The sequence below is a fragment of the Pelodiscus sinensis genome, chromosome 30 (assembly GCF_052426305.1).
Source record: "Pelodiscus sinensis isolate ZL-2025 chromosome 30, ASM5242630v1, whole genome shotgun sequence".
In the NCBI taxonomy this organism is placed as follows: domain Eukaryota; kingdom Metazoa; phylum Chordata; order Testudines; family Trionychidae; genus Pelodiscus; species Pelodiscus sinensis.
Window position 1 is genome coordinate 17,021,719 of NC_143081.1, and position 20,181 is coordinate 17,041,899.

At 56.4% G+C, this 20,181-nt stretch overlaps 2 protein-coding genes across 5 annotated transcripts in view; both read right to left on the minus strand.

Moving 5' to 3' along the window:
• ARHGEF40 (Rho guanine nucleotide exchange factor 40) overlaps positions 1 to 2,331 on the minus strand; it is a 34,483-nt gene extending 32,152 nt beyond the window's left edge. For both annotated transcript variants that reach the window (XR_012900250.2, XR_012900249.2), the window contains exon 1: positions 2,113 to 2,331. The gene's annotated coding sequence lies outside the window, so the exon portion shown is untranslated. The remainder of the gene's footprint in view (positions 1 to 2,112) is intronic.
• An 8,391-nt stretch (positions 2,332 to 10,722) lies between these two features.
• Positions 10,723 to 19,087, minus strand: SNAPC2 (small nuclear RNA activating complex polypeptide 2). 3 transcript variants are annotated; one of them, XM_075918180.2, is made up of 6 exons: positions 18,955 to 19,087; positions 17,871 to 18,078; positions 17,017 to 17,136; positions 16,697 to 16,765; positions 14,554 to 14,797; positions 10,723 to 11,786 (listed from the first exon to the last, which is right to left on the minus strand). In XM_075918180.2, exons 2-6 carry the CDS (start codon positions 18,066 to 18,068, stop codon positions 11,278 to 11,280), a joined length of 1,140 nt encoding a protein of 379 aa, XP_075774295.1. In that variant the 5' UTR covers positions 18,069 to 18,078; positions 18,955 to 19,087; the 3' UTR covers positions 10,723 to 11,277. The 3 variants fall into 3 exon arrangements, with proteins under 3 accessions (XP_075774295.1, XP_075774296.1, XP_075774294.1); XM_075918181.2 differs by having other exon boundaries at positions 14,677 to 14,851; XM_075918179.2 differs by having other exon boundaries at positions 14,554 to 14,851.
• Positions 19,088 to 20,181: the final 1,094 nt, after the last annotated feature.

Here is a 20,181-nt window from a genome sequence, read left to right on the forward strand (position 1 = left end):
GGTTCTGGGGGCCTAGGTGGGAGGTACAGGGGAACCCGGTGGGGGACTCTGAAGGGGCCGGGTTGGGGGGCACAGGGGAACCCGGTGGGGGACTCTGAAGCGGCCGGGTTGGGGGGTACAGGGGAACCCGGTGGGGGACTCTGAAGGGGCCGGGTTGGGGGGCACAGGGGAACCCGGTGGGGGACTCTGAAGGGGCCGGGTTGGGGGGTACAGGGGAACCCGGTGGGGGACTCTGAAGGGGCCGGGTTGGGGGGTACAGGGGAACCCGGTGGGGGACTCCGGGGGGCCGGGTTGGAGGGTACAGGGGAACCCGGTGGGGGACTCCGGGGGGCCGGGTTGGGGGGTACAGGGGAACCCAGTGGGGGACTCCCAAGGGACCGGGCTGGGGGGCACAGGGGAACCCGGTGGGGGACTCCGAAGGGGCCGGGTTGGGGGGCACAGGGGAGCCCGGTGGGGGACTCCGGGGGGCCGGGTTGGGGGGTACAGGGGAGCCCGGTGGGGGACTCCGGGGGGCCGGGTTGGGGGGCACAGGGGAGCCCGGTGGGGGACTCCGGGGGGCCGGGTTGGGGGGCACAGGGGAACCCGGTGGGGGACTCCGAAGGGGCCGGGTTGGGGGGTACAGGGGAACCCGGTGGGGGACTCCGAAGGGGCTGGGTTGGGGGGCACAGGGGAGCCCGGTGGGGGACTCCGGGGGGCCGGGTTGGGGGGTACAGGGGAACCCGGTGGGGGACTCCGAAGGGGCCGGGTTGGGGGGTACAGGGGAGCCGGTGGGGGACTCCGAAGGGGCCGGGCGGGGGGGCTCCGGGAACCCGGTGGGGGACTCCGAAGGGGCCGGGCGGGGGGGCTCCGGGAACCCGGTGGGGGACTCCGAAGGGGCCGGGCTGGGGGGCACCGGGGAGCCGGTGGGGGACTCCGAAGGGGCCGGGCGGGGGGGCTCCGGGGAGCCGGTGGGGGACTCCGAAGGGGCCGGGCGGGGGGGCTCCGGGGAGCCGGTGGGGGACTCCGAAGGGGCCGGGCTGGGGGGCACCGGGGAGCCGGTGGGGGACTCCGAAGGGGCCGGGCGGGGGGGCTCCGGGGAGCCGGTGGGGGACTCCGAGGGGCCGGGCTGGGGGGCTCCGGGGAGCCGGTGGGGGACTCCGAGGGGCCGGGCGGGGGGGCTCCGGGGAGCCGGTGGGGGACTCCCAAGGGGCCGGGCTGGGGGGCTCCGGGGAGCCGGTGGGGGACTCCGAAGGGGCCGGGCGGGGGGGCTCCGGGGAGCCGGTGGGGGACTCCGAAGGGGCCGGGCGGGGGGGCTCCGGGGAGCCGGTGGGGGACTCCGAAGGGGCCGGGCGGGGGGGCTCCGGGGAGCCGGTGGGGGACTCCGAAGGGGCCGGGCGGGGGGGCTCCGAAGGGGCCGGGCGGGGGGGCTCCGGGGAGCCGGTGGGGGACTCCCAAGGGGCCGGGCTGGGGGGCTCCGGGGAGCCGGTGGGGGACTCCGAAGGGGCCGGGCGGGGGGGCTCCGGGGAGCCGGTGGGGGACTCCCAAGGGGCCGGGCTGGGGGGCTCCGGGGAGCCGGTGGGGGACTCCGAAGGGGCCGGGCGGGGGGGCTCCGGGGAGCCGGTGGGGGACTCCGAAGGGGCCGGGCGGGGGGGCTCCGGGGAGCCGGTGGGGGACTCCGAAGGGGCCGGGCTGGGGGGCTCCGGGGAGCCGGTGGGGGACTCCGAAGGGGCCGGGCGGGGGGGCTCCGGGGAGCCGGTGGGGGACTCCGGGGGGCCGGGCTGGGGGGCTCCGGGGAGCCGGTGGGGGACTCCGAAGGGGCCGGGCTGGGGGGCTCCGGGGAGCCGGTGGGGGACTCCGAAGGGGCCGGGCGGGGGGGCTCCGGGGAGCCGGTGGGGGACTCCGGGGGGCCGGGCTGGGGGGCTCCGGGGAGCCGGTGGGGGACTCCGAAGGGGCCGGGCGGGGGGGCTCCGGGGAGCCGGTGGGGGACTCCGAAGGGGCCGGGCGGGGGGGCTCCGGGGAGCCGGTGGGGGACTCCGAAGGGGCCGGGCGGGGGGGCACCGGGGAGCCGGTGGGGGACTCCGGGGGGCCGGGCTGGGGGGCTCCGGGGGGCCCGCGCCGGGCGGCGATACTGACCATGGCGCGCCGGGCTGCTCTGCGGCTCGGTCCCGTCCAGTCCCGGCGGGGCCCGCGGGCGCTGCGCTCCGGGCTGGCCGGGGGCCGCTCACGCAGGATGGGGCCGCGCCAAGGGGGACGCCGAGACGCAGGCGGCGCCGGGCGGTGCCGGACAGCGGAGCCGCGCCCCGAGCGCTCAGCTGGGAACCCCACATAGCCCCGGGCTGCCCACAGCTGAGCCCCCAGCGGCTCCCCACGCCCGCTGCAGAGCCCCGGGCATCCCCAGCCCTGCCCCTGAAGCCTTGCATAGGACCCCCCCCATCACCAGTGCCAGCCTCCACAGGTGGGTGTCCACACCGCCTGCCTTGCCTCGCCCCCCCCATGCACCCGCTTCTCTGCCTAGGGACCCCCACATGCATCCTCCTCCCCTGCCCAGGGACTCTCCACACACCCCCTAGCCAGACGACTGACCAGTGTGCCCAGGCAGCTGTGCGCTCATACGTCCTCAGGAGAGATTCCAATGCTGCCCAGCTAAATAGTGCACATTTAGACTGGTGGTGCACATCTCGCTCCACATAAAAAAAATTCATTCTGAACATGGGTGGAAAAGATTAGAGGGAGCATTTGCACAGACCCCTCTGCCCAGGGACCCCTCAGCCCAGACTAGGAATTCCCATTCTCTGTAATCTCGCTCTCTCACACACAAACATCCACTTCCAGGCACCCTCCGGTGCAGAATGGACCAGCAAAGAACAGTTCCTTGAGGAGATCCCTCGCTCACTTTCCTGCCAAAGACCCAGCCCTCAGAAGTCAAGCTGCCTGGTTCTCAGAGAAGCAGCCTAGCTCTAGCAGGGCCTGTGCATTCCCTGACCTGGACCTCACTCAGCAGAGGCAGAGAATGTCTGTGTTAGGGCGTGTGGGGAGCTACAGGGCCCTGCATCCCCATCCACAGCCAGACGTGATCTCACCAGCAGGGAGGGTTATTGGTTCCCAGGTACACGGTGCAGAACAGGAACCAGGAGCATCTCAGCTCCCTACCTGCATCCTAAGCCAGCCAGAGTAACCCACCCCCGCAGCAACACGGTCGAGCCCCGCCTCCTCCTCTGTCCAACTTCCTGGGCAAAAGGTGTCACCTGGTTACACCCCCTGCCAGGCCCAAGTTATGAGACAGCCTGGGTCATTGTGAACGTGCGAGGCTGGAGCAGCCTCCCTGAATGGGAATTCATACCCAAAATTCCCTTTAGCTGGGTCTGCAGGTGGTGTCGCAGCAAATGCAGCAGGCATGCCAATCGCACCTTGTAGCCCAGTGATTGGTCCGTTCAGGTCACACACCTTGGTCCATGCCCCTCAGTCTCTCTTGCCTAGGCATTACTTGGCACTAATCAACATTCCATCTCATCTGTCATTTTTGCCACCTTCTTTGAAAGCCCCTTGTCATTCTTTGCAGGCAACTGACCTCTCAAGTGACTTTGTATTGTCTGCAAACTTTGCCACCTATCCCCCCATTTCCAGACCATTTATGAATAGCGCAGATTCCATTACAAAGACACAGCTATTGGCCTCGCTCCACTGTGAGCACTGACCACTGCTTCCTATCCTGGTTTCCTAGCTTTTAACTAGTTACTGATTCATTAGAGGACCTCCCCTCGTACACTATGTCGATTTCACTGGCCAAAGAGCCTTGGGCCTTTATTACAGTACGTAATTATGGTAAAAATTGTGTGGAAATGTGAGATGAAGGAGGCTCAGAACTTTTTTAGTGACAATCACTAGAAAAAAATCATTTCAATTAATTTCTGAGAAAAGAGACCATTAAAAGCTGCTGTAACAAGGGTGGCCTGGAGGGACACTCCTGAGAATATCAAACTGCTTAGGGAGAGGGCTACTGACAGCCCCAGACTAGGGTCCTCTACCATAAGGCACCAAGCCAATCACAAAAAGCACTTTTCTGTTCACCACGCTGGCTAACAAGCAACCATACGGGCACTACAGTTCTCCTCTGCCACTGCCAGGGCCACTCCTTGTACAAATGAGAGGCTTTGAAAACCAATCGCATCACGTACCACCCATTTCTGTTGTACACAAAAGTGCTCTTTGTGACTGGCTTTGGAGAAAGTCCCCCAGTCTTGGGCGGTGGCAGCCCTGTCTCCCAGCAGTGTGCTCTGAATGGATCCCCCGGAATCTCCTTGATAGTGGCTTATCTTTACTCATTGCCATCTAGTGGGAAAAGGCTTGAATTGTAGATTTCAAAGTTTCAGAGGGGTAGCCTGTTAGTCTGTAAGGCTAGACTGGCAGGATTTTCTGCAAATGCTTTTAATGGAAAAGTTTTCCGTTAAAAGCATTTGCGGAAAAGAGCGACTAGATTGGCACGGACGCTTTTCCTCAAAAGCACTTTTTGCGGAAAAGCGTCTGTGCCAGTCTAAAACAAAACACAGGACTATGTAGCACTTTAAAGACTAACAAGATGGTTTATTAGATGATGAGCTTTCGTGGGCCAGACCCACTTCCTCAGATCAAATAGTGGAAGCAACTAGTCACAACCATATATACCAAAAGATACAATTAAAAAAAAGAACACAAATCAAATTTCAGAACAGAAGGGGGATGTGGAGCGGGGGGGAGGTAAATGTCTGTGAGCTAATGGTATTAGAGGTGATAATTGGGGAAGCTATCTTTGTAATGGGTAAGATAACTGGGGTCTTTGTTGAGACCCACGCGTAGAGTGTCGAATTTTAGCATGAATGACAGTTCAGAGGATTCCCTTTCAAGTGCAGATTTAAAAGGCTTCTGAAGCAGGATGCAGGTAATTAAGTCACTGAGACAGTGTCCTTTCTGGTTGAAATGGCAAGAAACTTTTTTTTCTTTGTGATCCTGTCTAATATCTGTTTTGTGGGCATTGATCCTTTGGCGAAGTGTCTGAGATGTTTGTCCAATGTACAAAGCAGACGGACACTTTCGGCACACGATAGCATAAATTATATTTCTAGATGCGCAGGAATATGTATTCTTGATCTTATCACTCACTTGGTTAGGTCCAATAATGGTATCAGCAGAGTGAATATGTGGACAAAGCTGGCAACGGGGTTTGTTGCAAGGGAAGGTTGGTATTAGTGTGGTATGTCCTGTGGTTGTTGGTAAGAATCATCTTGAGGTTAGTGGTTGTCTATAGGAGACTATGGGTCTGTCTCCCAGAGCCTCTTGGAGTTTAGTATCCTGTTCCAGTATAGGCTGTAGTTTATTGATAATGTGTGTTGGACAGGTTTAAGTTGGGGGCTGTAGGTGATGACAAGTGGTGTTCTATTGTTGGTTTTCTTGGGTCTGTCTTGAAGTAGATGGTTTCTAGGTATTCGTCTGGCTCTTTCAACTTGCTTTTTTAGGATTACATTTCTATCACTGTGCCAGTCTAGATGCGGTTTTGCGCAAGAAAGCCCTGATCGCCATTTTCGCGATCGGGGGTTTTTTGCGCAAAACAATACCGGGTTGTCTACACTGGCCCTCTTGCGCAAAAGCATTTGTGCAAGAGGGCTTTTGCCTGAACGGGAGCAGCACAGTATTTCCACAAGAACACTGACAATCTTACATGAGCTCGTCAGTGTTCTTGTGGAAATTCAAGCGGCCAGTGTAGACAGCTGGCAAGTTTTTCTGCAAAAGCAGTTGCTTTTGCAGAAAAACTTGCCAGTCTAGACACAGCCTTTAGAGTACATCTACACAGCAGCACTATTTAGCATGCTGCACTGTTTACACAAGAAGCCCGTTATTTCTAAATACATTTGAAATAACGGGCTTCTTAATCCAGCTCCCTGTAAAACTCATTGCACGAGGATTAAGGAAGATGCCGGAATAGCAATTTATTTCAAAATTTAGCAAGATTTGGTAGACAGCACCAAATTTCAAAATAGGCTATTTTGAAATAAGATACACAATGGCTGTGTCTAGACTGGCCAGTTTTTCCGGAAAATCAGCTGCTTTTCCAGAAAAACTTGCCAGCTGTCTACACTGGCCGTTAGATTTTCCGCAAAAGCATTGACTTCCTATTGTAAGAAATCAGTGCTTCTTGTGAAATACTATGCTCTCCCATTCGGACAAAAGTCCCTTTTGCCCAAAGCTTTTGTGCAAAAGGGCCAGTGTAGACAGCTCAGATTTGTTTTCCGCAAAAAAGCCCCGATTGCGAAAATGGCGATCGGGGCTTTTTTGCGGAAAAGCACGTCTAGATTGGCACGGATGCTTTTCCACAAAAAGTGCTTTTGCGGAAAAGCGTCCATGCCAATCTAGACGCTCTGTTCTGAAAATGCTTTTAACGGAAAACTTTTCTGTTAAAAGCATTTCTGGAAAATCATGCCAGTCTAGACGTAGCCAATTTGCATAGCTCAAATTGCGTAGCTTATTTTGAGATATGCACTACCATGTAGACGTACCCTAACTGAAAATGTTTAAACAATGAATAGTCCTGCAGCACCAATGGGTGACAGTGGGGCTATTTCGGGATACCAGATGTATCTCGAAATAACTACCTTGCATCTTTGAAATGTGCAAATAGGCATTGAATTAGGCATGCTATTTCAGCATCTCTGCAACCTTCGTTCCACGTGGGTTAAGGGACGTCTCAAAATAGCGTGCTATTTCAAAATTTGGCGCTGTGTAGACACTATTTCAAAATAGCTTATTTTGAAATTCTATCGAAATAAGACATTTAATTTGCATAGCGCAAATTGATTATCTTCTTTTGAATTTAGGGTGCTGTGTAGACACGCCCTTAGGCTACGTCTACATTGGCATGATCTTGCACAAATACTCTTTAACGCAAGAATTCTTGCATTAAAGTATTTGCACAAGAGAGCGTCTACACTGGCATGCACCTTTGCGCAAGAGATGTGCTTTTGCGCAAAAGCATCCGTGCCAGTGTAGACGCTCTCTTGCGCAAGAAAGCTCCAATGGCCATTTTAGCCATCGGGCTTTCTCGCGCAAGAAATTTATGTTGCTTGTCTACGCTGGCCTCTTGCGCAAGAACAGTTGCACAAGATGGCTTATTCCTGAGCCGGAGCATCATAGTACTTGCGCAAGAAGCCCTGATTTCACACATTAGAATATCAGTGTTCTTGTGCAAGAACTCCCCGCCAGTGTAGACAGGAAGCAAATTTTTGCGCAAAATCAGCTGCTTTTGCGCAAAATCATGCCAATGTAGACAGCCTTAGAGTATGTCTACACTACAAAGTTAATTCAAAATAACAGCAGTTATTTCAAATTAACTTTAATTGCATCTACACAGCCAAACCGCTATTTCAAAATAAATTCGAAATAGTGGAGCCCTTATTTCGAATTTGGTGTTACTCCTCATAGAATGAGGTTTACCAAATTCGAAATAGCTATTTCGAATTAAGTGCTGTGTAGACACTTAATTCGAAATAGGGGGCCTCCAGCCCTTCCCAGAGAGCCCTGGTGGCCACTCTGGGCACAACCAGAAAAACTTACTCTCCTCTGCCCCAGCTCTAGAGCCATTAAAGGGACTTGGGTCTGTTTAGTCTGCAGAAGCGAAGAGTGAGGGGGGACTTGATAGCAGCCTTCAACTTCCTGAAGGGAGGTTCCAAAGAGGATGGAGAGAGGCTGTTCTCAGTGGTGACAGATGGCAGAACAAGGAGCAATGGTCTCAAGTTGTGGTGGGAGAGGTCCAGATTGGATATTAGGAAAAACTATTTTACTAGGAGGGTAGTGAAGCATTGGAATGGGTTACCTAGGGAAGTAGTGGAGTCTCCATCCCTAGAGGTGTTTAAGTCTCGGCTTGACAAAGCCCTGGCCGGGTTGATTTAGATGGGATTGGTCCTGCCTAGAGCGGAGGGCTGGACTTGACGACCTTCTGAGGTCTCTTCCAGTTCTGATTCTATGATAAGGGGATGGTTGGATGAAATAACATGATCTTGGTAACTAATTGACCATTCATTTCCAGTTGGAAATAGGTCAATGGAGGGATGATAGGAGTTGCTATAGGGAACTTTCTGGGTGTCTGGCTGGTGAGTCTTGCCCACATGCTCAGGGTTTAGCTGATCGCCATATTTGGGGTCAGGAAGGAATTTTCCTCCAGGGTAGATTGGCAGAGGCCCTGGAGGTTTTTCGCCTTCCTCTGTAGCATTGGGCACAGATCACAGCTGAAGGACTCTCTGCATGTTGGGGCCTTCAAAGTATTTGAAGGCTTCAATATCTGAGACATAGGTGAGAGGATTATTCTAAGAGGGGTGGGCGAGATTCTGTGGCCTGCACTGTGCAGGGGGTCAGACTAGATGATCATAATGGTCCCTTCTGACCTTAAAGTCTATGAGTCTATGAAAGGGGTAGACAGTGGCCTCAAAACATGAGCCAGCAAGCCACTGGCAGCCAGCACTCCACCACTCCCCAGGAGCAGTCTGCCATCTCCCAGGAGCCTGACAGGGGCTGGAGAAGGCAGGCGCCTTCCTTATCCAGGGTGGAGATCATGGACCTTATTCAGGTTTGGGGGGATGCCCCCAACATCCATGATCTCCGCACTAGACAGAGGAATGCGGCCGTCTATGGCAGGATAGCTGCCAGCCTGGCCACCAAAGGCCACATGCGAACCCTGGAGCAGGTTTGCATGAAAGTCAGGTTGGTCCGGGGAGACCCCCAACCCTGAGCTTCCCCTCCTCCTTCTTCCCCTTTCCAGCTCCCTCCTCCCAGGTTTTCCCCACCCTCTCTCTTCCCCTCTCCCACCTCCTCTTCCCAGTCTCCCCAGAGGTTCACACCCCCCCCCCCCGTTTTGTTCAATAAACCCAGTTTCTATTTTTGAACATACGTGTCTTTTATTTGACATCAGGAAGGGGGGCTAGGGAGGGGTAAGTGGAAGGACATGAGGGAGGAATGGGGCACGAGCCCCCGGTGGGGAGGGCCAGGGAGGCTCTATGGGTTCCTCAGGACCAACACTCTCCCTCAGGGCCTCCTGTATCCTGACAGCCCCGCGATGGCAGCCTGCAGCAAGTGCAGCAGGGCTGATGGCAACGACCCCACGAGAGGCACCAGCATGCCCAGGGGCAGCTCTGGCTCTATGTGTCCTAGTGCTGTGGTGTCCCGAGTGAGGGCACTCAGGGCACTCCAAGACAGGACTGCTTTGCTGTCCCTCATCGAGGGAGACAAGCAAGCGGGGAACCCTGAGAACTGTCTGTCCGGGGTGGGGGTGGGGGTAGGGTCCTTTTAAGCATGGAGCTCAGTTAGCCTCAGGCTGCAGCCCCACACTCTAAGTCCTAACCTGATACCCTGCTGGCACTGGTTCCGGCCAGCCTTAACCTCGGTTCAGGGTCCACTCAGTGTGGCTGTGCTATTTCAAAATACTTTTTGTGTATAGATGCGTTATTTTGAATTAGCTTAAATTGAACTATTTCAAGTTAATTCGAAATAGTGCTGTAATGTAGACATACCCTTAGAGACTAACAAGCAATGTAGATGTTATCATGAGCTTTTGGGGGCACAATGCTCATGATACCATCTACATTTTTTGTTAAGTCGCAAAGGTGCTGTGGGACTATTTGTTGTTTAAGACTTAAAAAAAAATTCAAAAATGGGAGTTTGGTTTGTATTTCCTTGGAAAAAGCATCAAAGCAAGAAAGGTGCCTTGGGGTTCATCTGACTCCGTCAACCCAAATTAATATTTGTATTCCCAAGTTTATACAGAAGCCAAACTGCTAGAAGTGGAGGAAAGATCACACAAATGTTACAAAAGCTTCAGAGGGGCATTGCTAAGGACTGAATTGGCCTAAACGAAAAGCTCTACCGATTGCACGTGAGGACTGGGCCGAAGTCACGTGAGGAACAGGAAACTGGAAATTAACAGACCAAAACCGTCATGTGGATAATTAGGCCTTGCTGGGTCTGATGGGGTGCAGGAAGCCCCATGGCAGCGAGGCAGACAACACCCCTTTCCTGCTCCCCTTACATGCATCAAGCAGCCGTGGGAGGGTCTAAGCACTCCCTCATACCTGCAAAGACACAGATATGGATATCCATGGCTCATTGTTGCAGATACAAAATTTTGTATCCCGCAGGGCTCTATCTATCTCCTCCTCCAGAGGTTGTGGTTCCACCAGGATCTAAGGCCTGATGAATCATAGGAACTGTAACCTCCCTGCCCCAGTCCAGTGTGACCAGCACTTGTAACCCCCCTACACCCAAACAGCAAGATAAAAGTCTGTTTGGCAAGGGTGATGGGCACAGCCCTCGACAGACAGGTGCTTCGCCTTAGCTGGGGCTTGGTTTCTATTAAAATGGTCTTGTCTCCTTCTGCATTTGGGAAAAAAGTGATCTGGTCTAGTCCTCTGTTGATAAACCTCTTTCCGCTCCAGTGGGCTCACAGGTGGGTGAGAGACAGAAGTTCCTGAAGAGCTAAAGCGGGTGAGGTAATATCTTGGTCTGGACCAAATTCCGTTGGCGAGGACTTGTCAGGGCCACACCATGTACCATAGACACAGCCTCTGCTGCCAAGAGCAGTTCTTTACCAGAAAGGGCCACTCTCGGCACAGAACTGCCATGCTCACCTCATGCTTGTGTGAGGAACAGGGCTTTGCTCAAAGCCGCTCACAGCCAGTTCCTTCCCTCCAGCTCCAGGAGAGAAGGGAAGATATTTACCTTGAAAAGAATGTTTTCCAGCTCTTTATTCCACATCTTAAATACATTTACAGACCAGGTTCCTCAGGCATGGCCCAGAGGTGAGGGATGACACTTTACAGCCCACACACCAAGACGATACAGTTTTATTCCACAGACACTATAGCACTGTGCATAGGAACCTGAAATACACACAGCTTGGTTCAGTCCCTGGGGAACAGCACAGCTCAGCCATCCCTCCTTTCAGAGAAAGGCTAACTTGCATTTTCACTTCACTAGCAAACCAGGACTTAGTCAACATGATCAGAGGGCTGTGAACCCAGCGCTGTCACATGCTCATCAGAGAAAGGAGTCCAGCACTACGCCCAGTGCCGAGAGGGAAGAGTGTTGCACTACAGCAAGAATGCCAGCCACTAGAAGAATGACACGTAACTCCAGGCACCGGGGCTTTCCCATTGTGCAGGCGAAAGACACTTGCAGACTGTGTCAATTCCAGGGACCCCACCGCAGCACCAGAGCAGGGACTGGTGTAAAGAATGAGCCTGAATCTCCACCTTGAGAAATCAAGACTCAGCACCAGCCTGTTCAGTCCACACTGTCCCCCTTTCGAGACAGCAGCTCCAAGGGAAGAAGGAACAAGTTCAAAGGGCAGACTCCCAGATCCTTCCAAACTTGCTTCTGAGCAGCTGCTGTAGGACCAGGGAGGGGCAGGGGCAGCTGACCATGAGAAGCTGACGGCTGGTCTGGGGATGGGTGCACACTAGGCAGGGAGGTTTCCTGTGTTCCCTGCTCAGATTCCCCTGACCTGCTGGTCCTTTCCTGGTGGTCACTTGGCTTTGCCAGTTCTGCTGGGGCCATGCAGCTCACAGACAGACTAGCAGGAGGAGGCGTCTCACAGCTGACACTGGCAGAAGGTGTCTCAGCAACCTGTTCTCCCGCACCGGCTCCTGGGTCAGACCCTTTCCTGCTCCCCTCTGGCTGCTGGGCAGTCAGTTCCTTGTAGGATCTCTGCATGTGGCTCTTCACTCCAGCATAGTCCAAGTTGCTCAGCTCTTCAGGGAGTGACATCAGCAGGTCCAGGACAACGGCAGACTCTGGAAGGAAGAGCAGACCTCGTCAGGCTGGGCTAATTTAAATCATCCATTGGTATGTAATCCTGCCTTGCCAATGTACTTTCCAGTTACTCTCCTAACAAGGAGTTGATCGGCATTGCCCAGAAACCACTCAGACATGCAGCTTTGCAGCTCACTAGAGCCTTCTCACCCAAATTGTGGCTGCTTTTTGCAAACAGGAGAGATGGTGTATTCATACCCATTTACACATTAGGAAATGATGTATTTCCTATTTACTAGAAGATTAATGTTTTACCCATGATTTCGGATCAGCTCCATTTGGATGGAAACCACGATTCGGTTAAATGCACAAACCCAACATGTTATGATTGAGTTTTTAATACATAAAAGCAACAAGCTGGATACAGAAGAAAGATAAACACCTTCTATATTTAAACCTGTGGTCGTTAAGAATATGTCTCGTGTTCCTTGTCACTCAGACTTCACAAGGAAAACAAACGCTCCTACTATTCCAACTCCCTATCAGTTTCGCCCTTTTGAATGGTCTGAATGAACTGAAAGTCTCTTTGCACCCATCCTAGGGAGAACTGCTGTCTTGTTTAGGGGCATAAGAATGGGCATACCGGGTGAGACAAATAGTATATCTAGACCAGCATTCGATTGTCCAACAGCGGCTGGTGCCGGAACATGGCAGTTGTTGAGCGATCCACTCTCTGTTGTCCACTCCCAGCAGTCAGAGGTTTAGGGACTCTCAGAGCATAAGGTTGCATCCCTGACCCCCTTGCCTATTAGCCAGCGATGGACCCATCCTCTAGGAATTTCCCTAATTCTTTTTTTAAACATACATACAATATGCTGGGGACTAATTTAGCTATAACTACTGAAGAGCGTGAACCTGGAGTCCTTGTGGATAGTTCTCTGAAAACATCCACTCCGTGTGCAGCGGCCATCAAAAAAAGGCAAACAATGTTGGAAATCATTAAAAAAAGGGATAGAGAATACAAATCTATGGTACGCCCACATCTTGAATACTGTGTACAGCTGTGGTCCCCTCATCTCAAAAAAAGATATATTGGTATTGGAAAAGGTTCAGAAAAAGGCAACAAAAATGATTTGGGGTTTGGAACGGGTCCCATATGAAGAGAGATTAAAGAAACTGGGACTTTTCAGTTTAGAAAAGAGGAGATTAAGGGGGGATATGATAAAGATCTATAAAATCGTGACTGGTGTGGAAAATGTGAATAAAGAAGAATTATTTACTGCTCATAAAACAAGAACTAGGAGTCACCACATGAAATTCATAGGTAGCAGGTTTAAAAACACACAAAAGGAAGTTTTTCTTCATGCAGCGCACAGTCAACTTCTGGAAGGTGAAGGCTAGGACTTTAATAGGGTTCAAAAAGAGCTAGATTGATTCCTGGAGGACAGGTCCATCAATGCCTATTAGCCAGGATGGGTAGGAATGGTGTCCCTAGCCTCTGTTTGTCTGGAAATGGGTGACAAGGGAGGGATCACATGAGGATTACCTGTTGTGTTCCCTCCCTTTGGGGCATCTGGAATTGGCCACTGTCAGCAGACAGGATACTGGGCTGGCCCAGTCTGGCTGTTCTTATGTTCCAGGCACATCCTGTTCTCCTGGCACAACCAAACCCTTCCTCTGATCTTAACTGAAAGCAGCGTAAGTTGTATACTGAATTTAATGGGCCTAGCTCTTACCATTTAGGAAGAGTTCCTGATCAAACAGACAAACTCTCTCTATATAGTAGACTTGGCAGCAACAAGTACTGTTTGAATATTTTTGTTCTTTAAATTGTTATAAAGGATTAGAGTAAGGTTTGGCTTCAGCACAGTTTGACGATTTTAGAGAGTTATTTTTCAAGAAGAAAAGTGTGATATATTTTTAAATTGTTTCCAAAACTTGTAGCCCCCATGATCGTGTCATTCATGCCTGTGGTACGGAGGCTGTGTTTTGGCCCTGGATGCATGAACAGATGTGTGCCCTAGGTGTTGCACCTGCACTAATTCCTCAACACAACCACACAGGGGTCCCTTCGTCCCAGAGCTGAGTCAGAAGAGGACGTGGACCCTCCCTGGCTCCATCAGCCTCCCCCCATGGGAGGGTTTGACTAAGCAGCACATGGCCACGGTGCATCCATCTTGCCACAGCAATGCTCACTAAGGAAAGGGATGGGTTTGCTGCAGCTGGGCCTGGAGGACCAGTGCTCTGCATGGAATTGTGTACCACTGTCTTGCTCACCTCTGTCTGAGCACAATGCCGCTGATGACAAGGTGACCAGCACTTATCAAGCGATACACAAGTGAGAGAATGGAGAAGACAGAGGTGAACCAGGACTCCCCTCTCCCCCTGCCACAAACATCATCTCAGGGCAAGAGCGACCCTGAGTACATACACCCACCCAGCCTCGAGGGCCAACCCCCCAGAACTTTCTGCAGAATGGGCAGGAAGGTCACAAAGGGGGAAGGGGAGGCAGCTGCTAGGACAGGGCAAACACTCCCCTCCCTCCGAGAGACGAGGGAGCAGATCAGTTTCTAGACGCTGGAGGAATCTACTGATGGACAAAGAGCATGAGGCAGTTACAAGATCCCAGGGCGTACACGCAGCACCTGTGCACATCTAGCTGGTCTTGGATTCATTTCCACAGTTGAGTCGCTCCACACATCACCAGGGCTTGCTGGGTTCCCACCCTGAGCTAAGCTATCAGTGAGGGATGGTTACTACGGCCAGATAGCTCACCCCCCACGTGTCACCTGTGGGGTCCCAACTCACCGTACGGCGAGAGCTCAGGCACCTTCATGTCCTTGGAGAGCAGAGAGAAGTATTTATAGATCTTATCAAAGTCCACACTGAATGTCTCTGGTTCCCCCTGAGCACCAGTGTTAGGGGACTGACTGGCTGCTGGGGGCTCTGGACTGGCAGCTCCATTCCTCATTGCATTGGCAGGGGCCGGCAAGGCATCCCGCTGGCTCGAGGAGTCTGAATGAGCCTTTTTCTCTGCAGCTCTGGTCAGCTTCTGGGGAAGCGAATGGAGCAAAGTGACTGGCTCGGTGGCTGCGACGGTCAGTACCTGAAAAGTGGAGACTCTAAGGACAGAAGAGATGCTGCGATCGGCTAGTGTGACCCCTGCATGACACAGGCTGCAGGACTCACTGGGATTAATTCACGTTTGAACTAGTGCAGAGCTTTTCAATACCCTCCCACTCCTGATGTTAAGTGACCAGTGTTGAGACTCCACTAGGACTCTTGGTAACCTGCTGAGGCAGTTAATTACCCTCCCTGTTACAACACTGAGCATTACTTCTACTTTGCCTCTATCTAGTTAGGAGGAGGAGCTCTGGAAGCAAAGGGAATGGGGACCCCCTTTGCAGGACAGCCCATCCTTAAGGCGAGACTGGGCAGGAGAGTCACCACTATGCAGCACTGAAGAGCATGCAATGAGATACAGGGGTTTCAGATCGCCTGATGCTCCCCAGAGCAATCTCCGATATCCAGGAGGGAGAGGAGAGATGCTTGGTTAGGAGCTGTGTGACAAAGAAACATTTTTGCTCACTGCTGCAACAGAGCGATCACTGCTCAGACCCTACCTCAAGCGCTTTGCCATGACTTAGCTAAGCTGTGCAGAAAACAGGAGAGAGAGCAACACACAAGGTCAGAACAGCTGGGTTCTACTCTGAGCGCTCTATGGACCTGCTGCAAGATACCAGGCAAGTGGTTTCCACAGTATATGCCTCAGTTTCCCTGTACCAACAGGAAGGAGGAACTACTGCTCAGGCACTGTGGGTGTGACGGACCCAGCGGGGTCCGCACTGACCCAGGGCAGGGAACCAACCCCTCAGCTAGGGGAGGGCAGACGGGCGGTACAAACAGCCGGAGTAGCCCCGGCCGGGCTGAGACCTGGCGCAGGGGGACGTGCACGGCTCCGCAGCAAGGGGGACGGGGCCAGACGCAGCGGGCGGGCTGGGAGCCCGAGGAGCGTGCCAGCAGCACAGGGCTGTGCAGCGCAGGGGGCGGAGCTCCGGGCCCCGGCCGTTACGCAACGGGGTGTGCGGACGCCGGAGCTGGCGCCCCCAGTGTCCCTGCCCGGGCTGCTTGAAAAGTGGCCGAGTGAGACAGCGGGAGCGCGCACGCTCAGGGAGGAGCCGCCGAACTTCTCCCAAAAGGACAAGCATCCCGCCTCACTGGAAGGGAAGAAAAGTGATGCCGGAGCCCCCAGGACACTGGCTGGACGGGGCCGACGGCTTGGGCGCGGTAAGTGGCCGGGAATGAGACCCCGGCAAGGCAGCGGGGAGTGGGGAGTGGAAGAAGCCCAGGGCAGAGCGCTTCTGACACCCGTGGGCAGGTGAGTTTCGGGGATTGTCCCCACCTGTCGTGGAGGGAACGTGTTAGTTGTCCCCCACTTAGGGCCCCGGGCTGGGACCCAGTGGAGAGGGCGGGCCCAGGTCCCCCACACCTCCCTCCTTTTTGTCCCCGCTGCCTCAACCTACCCAGTAACTACGTCACGCCATAACTCCTGGGGAGCCGGGTGACCTTGAACGCGAACCGAACGCTTGATATTCCATCCCCCCCTCCCCGGGGAGGACCTTTCCTAGGAACTGGCCCCTGGAAATCCCCCCTACCCTACGGGACCCCGGGACCTTAACAAGGGCGGGGCAGTGAGTCCGCCGAACCCCGGCACCGACTCGGCACCGGGCGATCGCACTCACGTAGCCCTTCCTGGGCAGTCAGACACAGACAGTGGGTCCGCTGAACCCCCCTGCCCCGTCGGAAGGGAGCACTCGCACCCGGTAAATCTGTCACAGTGGGAATGAGACCATGTAAAGACAGAATAAGGTGCTAGGACAGTCTCTGACCCTGCTGAGTTCTTGGCCCCCATGGGAACTTGTGACATCCGCTGAGCACTGATGCCCATTACCTGAGAAAAAGCTGCTGTCATGGTTTCTTCCAGCTTATCTGTCAGCTTCTCAGCAAGATCTGTCCAGACCTGAAAGGCAGATTTCTGTGAGGGCACCAGAATCAGGTTCTCATCCACCTTTGTACCGTGTAAGGAGAAGATGACAAGCCAGCAGAGGGAAGGAGAACAGGAGGGAGACAAGAACAGCTTCAGAAAGGGTGGACTCCCTGTAGCTTCAAGCCAACAGCCTGGTACTGTACCATCCAACTCCCTGTGGCCCTGGTGCTGTACAGACCAAGCAGCCCTGCCCACATGGTACCCACCCCGATTCTCACTCGTACCTCAATAGGTGCCAGGATCTCAGCTCTCTTGCGCCTCTGCTCCTCCCGGCAGCGCCGATACTCTGTCCGTATGGCCTCCCTTGCTACACGGCCCTTCAGCTGGTGGACGAAGGCCAGAATCTGCAACCACAGCAAGATTTGGGTTTAGCAGGATGCAGAGGTGACCCTACCTCACACTGGCAAGGAAAGGTGTGGCTGGGTGCTTCTATCCCAGCGGAACCATGCAGCTTGTGCTGAGTGTCCGAGCCACCTCTCCCAGAACCACTCTGGCTCCAGACAGCACGGAGTTCATGGCTTGAGCTTCCAAAAGGGCTGCACGACTAATAAAAACCCCAAACAAGCTTTAGGTCTCAAAAGCCAACACAGAAGACAGCTGCAGCTAGGCACCATGGCGACAGGAACTAAGCTATCAGGGCAGAAAATGCCAGAGCAAGAGCTGGCAGGGACCCCTCCCCCCAACTCAGGATGTTAAATTGCAAGTAATTGAATAATCGAATAGTCCACGCATATTGCTTCGATTAGTCTACAGGGTGCCTCCTCCCTAGGGCTGTTGCTACACTTCAAAGGAAAAAGCACCGCATGGAGCCTGGGGTCAGGCTCCACGCAGCATTTCAAAGTGGCAACACTCCAGCTGATTCAAGGCTCCACACGGGTTTGAACTATTCCCTCCAACCTGCCTCTGATAGAGGCTGCAAGGCGGAGTGGGGGAAGTAACTAGTTTGACAACTATCCAATAACAACTGGCCCCTCAAATCCCTATCTCCAACCAGGCAAGGGATCGGGCACCATCTCTTGGGCCTGGCCTGGCCACAGTCACCAGCATGGCTGGGACCAGTCCCTTTGTTCCCACTCACCTCAGCTGCAGTCCTACGGGGCAAATGCTCCCGCAATAGCTCTGCCTGCAGGTCCCCGGGAGGGGCCTGGGCTTTCAGAGCCCTGATCAGGCGCCTCTTCTCCCCTGCAGTCCAGGGGACCCGGGCTGGAGCGAGGCCTGCAGAGGGGCCCACGTCATAGCGGCTGGGGGCTGAGCGGGTCCGAACAGGTGGCTTCATGGCTCAAGCTCTGCATGGGGAGACAAATAAGGAGTCAGGGGTCAAAGGCCCAGACTTGCCCATCAACTCACAGAGCCCCCCCGCCCAGCCTGTTCTCTCAGCACCATGAGTTAGAAGAGGATGTGGACCCTCCCTCAGCACAATGGCAGTCCCATTGTAGTACACAGACCTCCACTTCATCCCCCCACTCCCACCCCCAGAGCACCACTGCCCCGCCCTCCCCTCTCCCCCCAGCCCCTCCCCCCCAGGACACCTCTCCCCCGCCCTCCCCTACTCACAACCCAACCCCCCCCCCCGGACACATCTCCCCCACCCCCTCTACCCACAGCCCCTCCCCCCCAGGACACCTCTCCCCCGCCCTCCCCTCTACCCACAGCCCCTCCCCCCCAGGACACCTCTCCCCCGCCCTCCCCTACTCACAACCCAACCCCCCCCCCGGACACATCTCCCCCACCCCCTCTACCCACAGCCCCTCCCCCCCAGGACACCTCTCCCCCGCCCTCCCCTCTACCCACAGCCCCTCCCCCCCAGGACACCTCTCCCCCGCCCTCCCCTCCCCCCCAGGACACCTCTCCCCCGCCCTCCCCTCCCCCACAGCCCCTCCCCCCAGGACACCTCTCCCCCGCCCTCCCCTCCCCCCACAGTCCCTCCCCCCAGGACACCTCTCCCCCGCCCTCCCCTCTACCCACAGCCCCTCCCCCCCAGGACACCTCTCCCCCGCCCTCCCCCTCCCACCCCCTCCCCCCCACAGCCCCTCCCCCCCAGGACACCTCTCCCCCGCCCTCCCCCCCCCCACAGTCCCTCCCCCCAGGACACCTCTCCCCCGCCCTCCCCTCTACCCACAGCCCCTCCCCCGCCCAGCTCCCGGGGTGGCAGGCCCCCACACCTAAGGACAGAACAGAACAGCACTGGCTAGTTCACGTGACCGCTCCAGCAAGACACGTGACCTCCCGGCGTCGCACACTGATGACGTCACAAACTAACCGCCGGGAAAATAGAGACGCCCGGAAGTGCGGGCTTTGCCCATCAGTCACTGCGGCCCCAGGGCACCATGGGATTTATGGTCACATTGCGCATGCGTCTCCCGTCAGGCCCAGGGACACTATGGGCTTCGGAATCATACTGCGCATGCGTCTCTCGTCAGTCCCGGGCAGTGTCTGCGCGAGATACAGTTGGGGGGGCTGGGACTCGAGTCGGGGGGGGGCGTCAAAAAACACCGGAATTCACATGGGGGCGGGGGGGGGGGAGAACCGGTCGGGGGGGCGGAGTTGGCCGGGGGAGGAGGGGGGAGCCAGTCGGGGGGGGGGAGTGGCCGGGGGAGGGGGGGGGGGGCCGGCCGGGGGGGGGGGGGCGGGGTTGGCCGGGGGAGGGGGGGGGGGAGAACCGGTCGGGGGGGGCGGAGTTGGCCGGGGGAGGAGGGGGGGGAGAACCGGTCGGGGGGGGGGGAGGAGGGGGGGGAGGAGCGGGGGGGAGAACCGGGGGAGGGGGGGGGGGGGGGGGTGGCCGGGGGAGGGGGGGGGAGAACCGGTCGGGGGGGAGGGGGGGGGGGGGAAGGTCGGGGGGGGAGGAGGGGGGGAGGGCTCCAGTCAGGGGGGGGGAGTTGGCCGGGGGAGGAGGGGGGGGGGAGAACCGGTCGGGGGGGGGGTGGCCGGGGGAGGGGGGGGGAGAACCGGTCGGGGGGGGCGGAGTTGGCCGGGGGAGGAGGGGGGGGGAGAACCGGTCGGGGGGGAGTTGGCCGGGGGGAGGGGGGGGACCGGTCGGGGGGGGGAGGGGGAGGGGGGGGAGAAGGAAAGGGGGGGGGGGTTGGCCGGGGGAGGAGGGGGGGGAGAAGGTCGGGGGGGGGGAGTTGGCCGGGGGGGGGGGAGAACAGGTCGGGGGGGGGGGAGTGGGGGAGGAGGGGGGGGAGTCAGGGGGGAGTTGGCCGGGGGAGGAGCGGGGGGGAGAATCGGGGGGGCGGAGTTGGCCGGGGGAGGAGGGGGGAGAAGTCGGGGGGGGGAGTCCGGGGGAGGAGGGGGGGGAGAACCGGTCGGGGGGGGGATTGGCCGGGGGAGGGGGGAACCGGTCGGGGGGGGGGGGGGGCAACCGGGGGGGGGGGGGGGGGAGAACCGGTCGG